Here is a 13,172-nt window from a genome sequence, read left to right as displayed (position 1 = left end):
CTATGCCAGGGGAAATTCAGGCTTGAGGTGAGGAGAAAGTTCTTCCCTGAGAGAGTCATTGGACACTGGAATGGGCTGCCCGGGGAGGTGGTGGAGTCGCCGTCCCTGGAGCTGCTCAAGGCAGGATTGGACGTGGCACTTGGTGCCATGCTCTAGCCTTGAGCTCTGTGGTAAAGGGTTGGACTTGATGATCTATGAGGTCTCTTCCAACCTCGGTGACACTGTGAGACTGTGAAATTCTAGGGCACTTCGTTTAGGCCAAACACAAGCTGTGAACCAACCAGACACTGCTACTAGTTCAAGAGTTCTGTGGAAAACTGGTACCTGCCCAGGTGCTACCAAAGCAAGATTGGCACAGGAGAAAAACACAAGCACTGTTCAACACACCTCAAACATCTGAGCATACCCACAAAACATTCATATGACATCTCAGATACACATGGCCTTTGCCCCCAGAGTTGCCCCACACTTTCCAAATACAAGAGCACCCAAATAAATTTCTTCCACCACACACATTAGAACAGACTATGTGAAAAGGTTTTAAGTGTCCAGCAGTTTTCACAGGTGTAGTAGAAAAATGAACCATGTAAGCATTCTGCCTCCTAATGCTATTGCTCAGCTTCTGAATCAATATTCACAACTGTAACAGCAACCTGAGATGAGTACCACTTCCACCTTCTGCAAACAGTGAGGTTACTTTCTGTTACCCTGAAGCAGCAGCCTAATCAAAGCCAGTGTCACTTGAGTATTCCAACAGGACTACCTCCATGCCACCCTCTACTCATCATTCCCAAAATGAAAAGAGCGTGATAACATCACACACTACACTCTGTGAGGAGATTGAAGGGGGTAAAAGTCATACACAGTGAGTCACAATTGACTCTATCCTTCAAAAGGAATTCAGAAGGCACTTGAGGAACATCAGCTAGATGATGTTTCCACTCTGGCTGTTAAAGTGAGCTAACTCCAACTTTAGCAAGACCACAGTCTGGATATGGCTTACACCTGCAGACAAATAAGCAACACCAAAATATTTTACCATGTATGAAGCAGTGAAAACTCAGCCCCAAAGAAGTTCAAGTTATCTGTACTAGAAAGACATCCCTTAGAGGAGCTCCTTATTTTTTAAGAGATCATCACTCTCACACAATACACTGACCTTATAAATACTTTTTGAAGGAGAGTGGAAAACTACTTGCTTCACGACTCACCACTCTAATAACTACCTTATCACAGGGAACATTTCTTGTCATTTTCCTTTCTATTCAGAACAAGTTCGCTATTGTACTTCATCTCCAAGCAAGAAAGCTTACCACAGAGACCTTGGCCATGTTAGAAAAAGACTAGGAGGACAAAGAGAGAATTAAATTATTTTACAAGCTGCAGAAAAAAATGGAAGTCAAGCATACCTGGCTGCAAAAAAAATATGAGTTTAATATATAGCTGCAGAACTAAAACTGAAAGCTACATTTTTAAAGCCATTCAGTGATGATACTTTGCTTTACATGTCCATGACCTAAAATATTAGACAGTTCCAGATACAGGCAAGCTTAACCTAGAAAATTTCATTTCTTAGCATACACACAAGAGCCATCCATGCTGAACAGCAAGCTATGCAAAGAAGGCATTTGGTGAGGTCAGACAAAATTCATCTGCCCAAAACCAATATCTCATCTGCAGAAGCACTCCAAAGTTCAGTAACAGCCAGTGAAAGCAAAAACACTTAGTTAACTACTGTAACACACAGCATGACCAAGTGTTTAATTAGACTTTAAATTTCTAAGTGTTTAAAGCAACATCTCTTCTGTTCAGTGTTTCAGCACCTGTTAAACATAGAATCATAGAATCAACCAGGTTGGAAGAGACCTCCAAGATCATCCAGTCCAACCTATCACCCAGCCCTATCCAGTCAACTAGACCATGGCACTAAGTGCCTCATCCAGGCTTTTCTTGAAGACCCCCAGGGACGGTGCCTCCACCACCTCCCTGGGCAGCCCATTCCAATGCCAATCACTCTCTCTGTGAAGAACTTCTTCCCAATATCCAGCCTATACCTACCCTGGCACAACTTGAGACTGTGTCCCCTTGTTCTATTGCTGGTTGCCTGGGAGAAGAGGCCACCCCCCACCTGGCTACAATGCCCCTTCAGGTAGTTGTAGACAGTAATAAGATCACCCCTGAGCCTCCTCTTCTCCAGGCTAAACAGGCCCAGCTCCCTCAACCTCTCCTCATAGGATTTGTGCTCCAGGCCCCTCACCAGCTTAGTTGCCCTTCTCTGGACATGTTCCAGCACCTCAACATCTCTCTTGAATTGAGGGGCCCAGAACTGGACACAGGACTCAAGGTGTGGCCTGACCAGTGCTGAGTACAGGGGAAGAATAACCTCCCTTGTCCTACTGGCCACACTGTTCCTGATGCAGGCCAGGATGCCATTGGCTCTCTTGGCCACCTGGGCACACTGCTGGCTCATCTTCAGCCTACTATCTATCAGTACCCCCAGGGCCCTTTCCTCCTGGCTGCTCTCAGCCACTCTGTCCCCAGCCTGTAGCACTGCTTGGGGTTGTTGTGGCCAAAGTGCAGAACCCTGCCCTTGGCCTTGTTCAATCTCATCCCATTGGCCTCTGCCCACCCATCCAGCCTGGCCGAGTCCCTCTGCAGTGCTCTCCTGCCTTCCAACAGATCAACACCTGCTCCTAGCTTGGTGTCATCTGCATACCACCTGCAATTACAAATATCTGCTCAGTGTTACTTTAGAATTAAGGTACTACTATCCAAAAACTAAACTCAGGGGGACGTCTGCATTCATGAGTTAGCTCATTTAAACCACTGCAATACTTCAGGACTAAGTACTACAAACACAAAGACCCTTGCTTTTGAAATGGACCGCAGTATTGCAGAGACCTGGGAACTTATGTCAGTAATAAATTATTTACCAGCTAAACCATTCTGATTGGGAGATTAGTCAGGTCTCTAATGAGAAGGACAACTAGTCAGCTGAGTAGGGATCACTTCAGGCTACACATCTGTGAAAAACAGAACTGGTGATGTTTTCTAACCTCTCCAGATTTAGTGGAAAACTAAAGCTAAAACAGATCATAGAATCATAGAACTGTCCAGGTTGGAAAGGACCTCAAGGATCATCGACCTCCAACCCTTCTGACATGGGTGGGGACACCTCACACTACATCAGGTTGCTCAGAGCCCCATCCAGCCCTGTCCTTAAAAACTTCCAGGGATGAGGCTTCTACCACTTCCCTGGGCAACCTGTTCCAGTGTCCCACCCCTCTCATGGTAAAGAACTTCTTCCTAATATCCAATCTTAACCTCCCCCACTTTTAGTTTTGCTCCATTCCCCCTAGTCTTACCACTACCTGACACCCTACAAAGTCCCTCATCAGATTTCTTGTAGGTCCCTTTCAAATACTGGAAGGCCACAATAAGGTCTCCTTGGAGCCTCCTCTCCAGACTCAACAGCCCCAACTCTCTCAGTCTGTCCAAACAGAGGAGGGGCTCCAGCCCTCTGATCATCCTCATGGCCCTTCTCTGGGCACACTCCAGCACATCCTTACCCTTCTTGTAACAGGGGTTCTCCCAGCACATCCATATCTTTCTTGTAACAGAGGTTCTAGAACTGGATGCAGTAATCCCAGTAGGAGTCTCAGAGTGGAGCAAAGGGGAAGAATCACTTCCCTCAACGTGCTGGCCACACTTCTCTTGATGCAGCCCAGGATGTAGTTGGTTCTCTGGCCTGTGAGTGTACACTAGTAGCTCATGTGGAGCCTACCATCCACAAGTACCCCTAAACCCCCTTCCTCAGGGCTTCTCTCAAGCCAGTCACTGACCAGCCTATATCAGGATTGTCCTGACCCAGATGCAAAGAGGGAGGAGGTGTACACACACACACACTTTCCTTTATACTTGAGAGTTTAAAGCAAAGCTGGAATTCACAGCCTAATCTTATGCAAAGAAACTCCAACATACTACATTTCAACACACAAAGGATTCTTTATTATGCCTCCTGTGCAAAATGTCAGCAGTATGCTAAACATATACACACTACATGCACAATGTTATATAGCTTTAATATGACAAAATAATTTCAAAGAACAAAGTCATTAAGAGTATTCAGTGTTTTAACAGTTCAGACCTTGTTCTGGCTCTGTCTAGAAGAATCTTTTCCTAACAGTCATTTCAAAAACATATTTAGCAGGGAAGAAAGGGAAATCAGTACTTCTATTTCCATTCCTCAACCTAACAGATACAAATAGGCCAAGTTCAGACAAATTAATTCTCAGCACTTCAGCTAGCAATGGGATTTATCCCTACAAAGCTTCACAAGAACATCTTGATGAGCCACTGTGTGGCCTTCAACCAATACTTCTACTCAACCAGAATACTGACCCAATCCAAGTGAAACAGAACTCAAAACAGCAGCAAAAGCTTTGTATTGAAACACAAACACCATCTTCAAACAGAAGATAGCAACAGCCAAGTTTAAATGCTCTATATGTTCCCAAAGAGCCAATCTAACATTAAGCTCATAGTTTTCACCTATTAAAAAGCTCCAAAACTGCCCCATGCCACTCTAAACATATTGACACTTAAGATAGCAAACTTCAGAGGAAAAAAAAATCTCACTTGCTTCCTCTCTCAAGAGCCTTTAACATCAATATACTTTCATTAAAGAAAGAGGCTATTTAAACTATTAGAAAGCTTTCAGAAGCCTGCTCTGAGGAAATACAGCCACAAGCAACAACTTTGTCATGGTAGGCTCTTTCAGCTGCAGCTAGCCTCAAGGTCTGGGCTGGCAGAAAAGGACAGATGTATATTGCCTTGTGCAAAACAAAACCCAGTTCAGAGCTGCTAAACACACAAATCTAGACGGTTTGGTTGAGCAATAACATAACATTATGATGATCAGCTACCTATATGCAACAAGCTCTTCAGAAGCATCACTTCAAGGGACATTAGCTTCAAAAGAATTCTGCTTACTTTTTGCTAAAAAACACTTTAAAACCCACCCACGTTTTCATTCAGTAGTGCTTTAAAGTTTAATATTAAAGTGCTGAAACTACTTGACATTTTCCAAGTAATACTTACTTCATTTCCATGTTTCTGCAGAAATTCTATTTCCTGTTGTGTGAAAGTAGTCATTGAAATGGACTTCACTCTGTGAGGTGGATTCAAGCCCCGTCTAAAAAAGGAAACAAGAAGTATTTAGTCGGTATTCAGGAAATCTGCTATCACACAATCACTTGTAACACTACAAGCAGAAGTCAGGCAGTTTCAATCTCAGGGACCATCTCCAAAGCACACTCATTTTGGCACTGCCACACACCTAAAGGCTGAGCAAGCTCAACTCAGCTTCAGGGAGACCAATGCTTAGAGCTGCACATGCAAGCTCACTCTGACACTTTCTAGGCAAACTTAATGAAAATATAATTAGATTGTTTTACACCTGCTTCCCCAAACTTTTTCACATCTGCCTCTTTCATCCCAGCCTCGAGCCCATCTGTTGCAGAATTTTTCTCTTCCAACTCCTCCCTTCAACCTGTAGTTACTACAACTTTATCCTATCACTAGGTTTCTTCAAGCTATGCTCCCCAGCTCATGATTCTTTTCCTCTGGCTTTAAATTCTATTTCCTACTTCCTCCCAGCACCTCTTTATTGGGTCTGTCTTCCTTCTCCTGAATGCTACACAAGCAATGGCAACAAAGGCAAGAAGGTCAGGTAAAAATCTCAGGGGCTTTGCCTTTTAGCCGAGACCAGTGGCATCCTCACATCCCCAGCCCTGACTGCTGCAGCAGGTCTAACTCCAGCCACTTGTAATATCAAAGCTTGACATCATAGAATCAACCAGGTTGGAAGAGACCTCCAAGCTCATCCAGTCCAACCTATCACCCAGTCTTAGCCAGTCACCTAGATCATGGCATTAAATGCCTCATTCAGTCTTCTCTTGAACACCTACATGTTGGACATGTCAAACTTGGCTCACTCAATTTGCAAGCACACAGAGGCAAATCCTGCTGACATTCATTTCACAGTATCACAGTATCACCAAGGTTGGAAGAGACCTCATAGATCATCAAGTCCAACCAGTAACCACAGAGCTCAAGGCCAGACCATGGCACCAAGTGCCACGTCCAATCCTGCCTTGAACAGCTCCAGGGACGGCGACTCCACCACCTATTGCAACATCAGATGGTTGCCATTGGCTGTTTATGATGGATAACAGTTTAATTCACAGCTAATGCCCTTAGAATAATCACTACTGGTCTTCTGAAGTTAGAGATCAGTGACTTCAACTTTTTTTCTTTATTCCTAAAAGCAATCTGAAGCAAATTTCTGATCAAAGCCAAGTAACAAATAGAAACCAAAAAGCCAGCTTCTGTCAATGGATTTGTCAATAGTTTGGGCCCTGTATTACATCCCTGGAAAGTTTTCCTCAACTTCTGTTCTGGAAGTTTACATGACAACAGAACTATGTGCTTTGATATCACGTTGTTATTATTTTCAGACTGTGTTGCAGAAATTCAGATCTGCTTAACCTGAGTATTGAAGTAACTCCCTTGTACTGCCTGCTTTAGCATCTCCTCTGTTTGGCACATGTGGGAGGCGGTGTCCTTGTTTCCACTGAGCAAAGCATGGCTTGATTTTAATGGCAGGTGTTTGTGGACAAAACCTGTGTTTTTACAGAACGAGAGGACACAGCCTCAGGCTGTGCCAGGGGAAATTTAGGCTGGAGGTGAGGAGAAAGCTCTTCACTGAGAGAGTCATTGGACACTGGAATGGGCTGCCCGGGGAGGTGGTGGAGTCACCGTCCCTGGAGCTGTTCAAGGCAAGGTTGGACGTGGCACTTGGTGCCATGGTCTAGCCTTGAGTTCTGTGGTAAAGGGCTGGACTTGATGATCTGTGAGGTCTCTTCCAACCCTGATGATACTGTGATACTGTAATATTAACACCTACTCAACTTTTAAACAATTTTTAGCACGTTGAGTTTAAGCACTGGACCTGTAAAATGATGGTTCTGATCCCGAATTAAAACATCCCCACTTTTTTTTAGTTATGTTGGATACTGATTAGAATATTAAGCTGTAACATTTTAGCCTAAGTTTCATTTAAAAGATTAGATTTAAGGCATTTGGTGTTTGAAACATTTGCATAAAGAATTGTATTTTGCAATATATTTAAGTATTAAAAAGAGAAGTCAGGCATATCTAGTGGCATATGGATATTGGTTTTCTAGAATGCTATTTGCTTCGACAAATGTTTCAAAACCAAACAAATTATTCCACAGTTCAGCACTTCAGCAGGAAGGCAGAAGTTCTATCAACGTTTGTAAGGTTTCAAGACAGTTTAGTTCATGTAACTCAAGCACCAGCAAATTAATCTCCTTTCTCAATAAACACTGACATTAACAATTGAACATTTTTCATCTAGTTGTAAATAAAATCCCTATCTTATCACAAGTAAGCTTATTAAAATATTGTATATTATCATCTAAGGCTTGGTTAAAATTAATATTAACTTGAATGATGATGCATCTCAAAACAAAAAACCACCTGAGTTGTATGCAGCTTAAAATCCCTTGTTTCAGAGCTGATGCTGGTTTTAGGCTTCCTTGTTTGGCTTTTGTCTGGGATTTTTTTTTAAGCACCTTCTTAAAAACCCTGCATGCAAATAATCACATTTCACTAAGTGACACTGTAGAATTGTGTTAAGTGACAGCACAGAAACCACTTCAGCATCCACCTGGCTCCATCAAATACTGTCTAACAGTCCTTGTCCCTCGCTTTTAAAGGATGAAAGGGATTTTGTCAACCTTAGTCTATTCTATTTGCTCTCTTTCTGCTAAGGAAAATGCACATCTAAGCACTTATGAACTACTTAATGACTATTTTAAAAGCCAGAGTGACTTGCTAACATGTTTTTCAGTACAGCATACCTGAACTTTCACACTGGCTTCTGCTAGAAAGGAATTTTTACAGTTGGTATATGTTAGGTGCTTATGTTTACAGCAAAGGCACTGCACAAGTCACTTGAACAGTACCTACTCTGCACTGATCTACTGCTAGGGCTCTTCAAAGAATTTTCATCAGCTAACAGGTCTTCAGCTCTGTTAAGCAGCTATATTGAGTAGAACTAAAACAGAGTCTAACTAGATTTCCTACGTGCCTCCCTGTCCACCAAAGGCTGGCATTTTAAGGTTCAGGTTATAAAGTTCTCTAATTTAGACATCATAGCCACAGGACAAGAGAGATTCTCCTTCCTTCAACAGAAGGGTGTGACAGAAAGAAGACATGTTCCACTCCTACGGGTCTGACAACAACGCCGAAGTGTCAGGTGCCTGGCATGATGAGAGGGCACACACATCCACACTGATGGTCCACAAAGACTGGAAATCTTGGACAGTACTTAGCCATAAATGCCAAGTTAACTGTCAAGCTGCAGTACTATACACACAGATAATTATGTTAAACATGGCAAGGGCTGGATGAAAACCCAAGAAACACTTCCTTTCATAGTAGAGCAGTGTAATAAGTCAGGCTGGGCCAAAAGTTTCAAGGTAAGAGGTTGCATTATATAGCATGCAAATGGAGTCCAAAACATATACACTACCTTCCTTAAAGTACTTAAATTTTACAATTAGAACCACTAAACTATTGTTTTAATAACTTCTAACTTGCCTGAGCCACCTCCAATAACAGTATAGCCATGAACTGAGAAATCTCATAACTGTTCTGTTTCAGGGAGATACTTATGAAGAATCATAGAATCAACCAGGTTGGAAGAGACCTCCAATATCATTCAGGCCAACCTAGCACCCAGCCCTATCCAGTCAACCAGACCATGGCACCATCCAGTCTTTTCTTGAACACCTCCAGGGACAGCAACTCCACCACCTCCCTGGGCAGCCCATTCCAATGCCAATCACTCTCTCTGACAACAACTTCCTCCTAACATCCAGCCTAGACCTCCCCCGGCACAACTTGAGACTGTGTCCCCTTGTTCTGTTGCTGGTTGCCTGGGAGAAGAGACCAACCCCCACCTGGCCACAACCTCCCTTCAGGTAGTTGTAGACAGCAATGAGGTCTGCCCTGAGCCTCCTCTTCTCCAGGATAAACCACCCCAGCTCCCTCAGCCTCTCCTCATAGGGCTAGTGTTCCAGGCTCCTCACCAGCTTTGTTGCCCTTCTCTGGACACATTCCAGAACTTCAACATCTCCTTGAATTGAGGAACTTCAGAACCAAGACTATGTGCTAAGAATACACTTCAAAACCCTGAACTATTTTATGCCCTTCCCTGTCTATAGAGGTTACTTTATGACTGAAATGATTCACAAACAACTCATCTACACATGGAGGAAGCTTACTGGTAGACAGTCAGGTACAATTATCTCTTATGCAGAACTACCAAACCTTTTTTTGCAGGATAAGCATACCTACCACTCACTTGCACAGTTCTAACACTTCACAGTATGCCATATTTAGCAGGGATGGATCCTAGTCCCCCAGTACAAATTAATAATGCAAAACTTTAAATTGACCCTCAACAAATATTGGCAACTCTTTATCTGTGCAATGGTGCTAGCTACTCTCTTCTCCACTACAGTGTTCCTGAGAAGACTGCTATCAAATGCTACATCAGCACTTACTCCAGTTCACTGCTGCCTCATAAGAAGCTCTTGAGAAAGACAACTAACACTGTTCTGCCATCTGCACTTATCCAGCACACCATAGCTTAACATCCCACACGTAGATCCCACTCATCATTGCCAACCTTCTTCATGCAGATTATTTCTGTATGAAGACCAGAACTTTCCCGCTGCGATGCTATCCTCCACCAAATCAGCTCAAGTGTCTGGTGACACAGCCTGCCACAGGGGCAGCTGCTGAGAACACAAGGAGGACATGAGACCTCTGTTCCTCACAGAGCATTGTTAAACTGGTGCTCTCAAACAAAGGAAGCTTTAAGGTCACTGACACAAGATTCTGGAGTCTGGCAGTTGAAACATTAAACATTCAAGATACTGTCAATGAGCAGTGACCATTTATTACTAACATAATTTAGTAGAGAATTATAGCTGAACTTGTGATTGTTGGCAGAGCAGCTATTCCTGCATTCAGCTCAAACATGTTGGCAAAGTCTTTTGCAAAGGCCAGGAAAAAAAGTAAAGGGTGGGGTCTGCTGGACGGGAAGAACAGTGGGCAGATGGCTGCTCAACACTCCTCATGTCCCCTTGTATCAGACTCTAACACAATCTCAAGTCTAATCCAACAAAATCTGATCTCCTAACAAGCAGGAACTTCATGAGGCAAGTCAAATGCCAAGCCATCCCAGAGCACACTACCTCCCCAGGTCTCTAGAAAAGAAGCCCTAGAAAACCCACTGTCACACCACTCCTTACTACTTCTATGCCATTGTTGTTAGCAATTGAGAACATAAGCAGCAGCAGCAGCCATTCCTGATACTTGTAGGCCTCCCTGGAGGCCCTCCACCATCTCACAAGCTCATTTATTTTTAACAGCAGAAGGCTTACATGTACATTTAGAAGCACAGTCAAGGTTAATCTAACTTTTCACTAAGAAAAAAGAAACAAACATCCTTTCTCAACTGCACAGTACTAGCTGTGGTATAGACACTTCCTTTTCTCCCTAGTCATGACACTGAAAACATGACAAAGTAGTATAGGAAATAGTTCCATTTAAAACATTACAAACATGCTCCAAAGGAAAAAAGGGGACTGGTAAGCCACACCAACACAACCACAATCACCTTCACTGATACACTATTTAGATCACTGTAACTTCACAAAATGTCTTTTGGGGACAGAAACAGGAATCCACCACTACTGTACCAAGCTCTGTTTCTCAGTTTGTTATTGTTATCTCTTGGCCACCTGGGCACACTGCTGGTTCATCTTCAGCTTACTATCTATCAGTACGCCCAGGTCCCTTTCCTCCTGACTGCTCTCCAGCCACTCAGTCCCCAGCCTATAGCACTGCTTGGGGTTGTTGTGGCCAAAGTGCAGAACCCTGCACTTGGCCTTGTTAAATCTCATCCCATTGGCCTCTGCCCACCCATCCAGCCTGGCCAGGTCCCTCTGCAGGACTCTCCTACCTTCCAACAGATCAACAGCTGCTCCTAGTTTGGTGTCATCTGCAAACTTACTGATGCTGGACTCAATCCCCTCATCCAGGTCATCAATAAAGATATTGAACAGGACTGGGCCCAGCACTGATCCCTGGGGCACACCACTAGTGACAGCTGCCAACTGGATGTGGCACCATTCACCACCACTCTCTGAGCTCTGCCATCCAGCCAGTTCTTGATCCAGCACAGAGTGAATCTGTCCAAACCATGAGCTGCCAGCTTGGCTAGGAGCTTCTTGTGGCAGACAGTGTCAAAGGCTTTGCTGAAGTCCAAGTAGACTACATCCACAGCCTTCCCCACATTCACCAGGTGGGTAACCTGATCATAAAAGGAGATCAGGTTGGTTAGACAGGACCTGCCCTTCCTAAACCCATGCTGGCTGGGCCTGATCCCTTGGCCATCCTGTAGGTGCTTTGTGATGTCCTCAAATGCTCCTGTCTGGCTGGTACAGAAGTCCCTCCTCACTCAGGAAAATTCTGAATTGAAAATTTCAACTAGGAACACTATAAAACAGCCAAAAGAAGGTCCCAAGATACAATTGTAAGAAATAGCATAAATGGGCTTCAGCATTCCCTGCTGTAACCCCATCTTCAAAACAACCATTGTTGCTCCTTCCTGACACAAGCTAGAAATGCAAACATTTGAAGAGACTTCCTCAGTTGGGAGGGAGTAAATAAGGCAACAGTGAGAGGAGTGTGTCCAAACTGTCACATCAGCAAGTATTTTATTTACAAGTCAAGATTAAATAAAAATTTTCTCTAGCACAAAACCTGTGCAAGTCGACACTTCAACAGGAACATTTTCCAACTGAAAACTTTAACACATGGTTCCTTTGTGAAAGTTAGAAGCAGGCTGACCAGGAGTAGTAAAGAAGCACTCAAAAGCAGACTGGCACATCTGGCAGAGAAAAAAGGCAAGGAAGCATTGGTAGAACTAAGTGATGGGTATCACTGCCAGCAGTTAACACCCAGAAACACCAGAGACATAGCTACCAACATAATCCCTCAAACCAAAGGACTTCTCTTGAACTGAAAGAATCTCTCTGCCAACGCTTCCCAAGATGCAGTTTCACTATCAAGAGAAGTCTTCTGGTTTACTGTAATCCTTGACCTGAGAAGAGCACTCCTCCAGAACATCACCTCCCACTCTCAGAGAAGAGATGACTGTGTGTCTATTTCTACATATGCTAAAAAGTTCAGTTAGGCACAGCCTGTGTGACCCTAGCATGCTTTTTTTTCCACAGGGAGAAAATTTAAACACAGGGAACAAGCAGAGGTCTTTGGAGAGGAAACCACTGTCCACACAGCTATCCACAAACCTTCCTCTGCATGCCTCATTCTGCATAGCAAAACTCTTGCTCTGATAAACCAAATCAGATGAGAAAACTTCAAGCCTAGGTATTTCAGCAAAGGGTGTCCTCTGTGTCAGTCATATCTTTATCTTGACATGACTCACCTTCAACACCAAAGTCAGAAACATGGCTTTCCAAAGTCACTAGTTCTCATTTACAGCAGGGCTTGAACAAGATAGACATACTGTTTTGGGCAATAGTTAAGAAAATGATAGGGTATAAAATTGAAATCCATTAATAAATCTGATGGCTTTTCTGTTTTTATTTGGGGATACAGTATCACAGTATCACCAAGGTTGGAAGAGACCTCACAGATCATCAAGTCCAACCCTTTACCACAGAGCTCAAGGCCAGACCATGGCACCAAGTGCCACGTCCAATCCTGCCTTGAACAGCTCCAGGGACGGCGACTCCACCACCTCCCCGGGCAGCCCATTCCAGTGTCCAATGACTCTCTCAGGGAAGAACTTTCTCCTCACCTCCAGCCTAAATTTCCCCTGGTGTAGCTTGAGGCTGTGTCCTCTCGTTCTGGTGCTGGCCACCTGAGAGAAGAGAGCAACCTCCTCCTGGCCACAACCACCTCTCAGGTAGTTGTAGACAGCAACAAGGTCTCCCCTGAGCCTCCTCTTCTCCAGGCTAACCAATCCCAGCTCCCTCAGCCTCTCC

At 43.9% G+C, this 13,172-nt stretch overlaps 1 protein-coding gene across 7 annotated transcripts in view; it reads right to left on the bottom strand.

The window, feature by feature from the left end:
* The window catches only part of AGFG1 (ArfGAP with FG repeats 1), a 40,709-nt gene that overhangs the window by 24,037 nt on the left and 3,500 nt on the right, over positions 1 to 13,172 (bottom strand). For all 7 annotated transcript variants that reach the window (XM_064152817.1, XM_064152815.1, XM_064152816.1 and 4 more), the window contains exon 2: positions 5,101 to 5,194. In XM_064152817.1, coding sequence (XP_064008887.1) covers positions 5,101 to 5,194 — 94 coding nt within the window. The remainder of the gene's footprint in view (positions 1 to 5,100; positions 5,195 to 13,172) is intronic.

Source organism: Pogoniulus pusillus, chromosome 13 (genome assembly GCF_015220805.1).
Source record: "Pogoniulus pusillus isolate bPogPus1 chromosome 13, bPogPus1.pri, whole genome shotgun sequence".
Taxonomy (NCBI): Eukaryota; Metazoa; Chordata; class Aves; order Piciformes; family Lybiidae; genus Pogoniulus; species Pogoniulus pusillus.
Note: the sequence above shows the minus strand (reverse complement) of the source record. Positions and strands in the feature narration are given on the sequence as shown.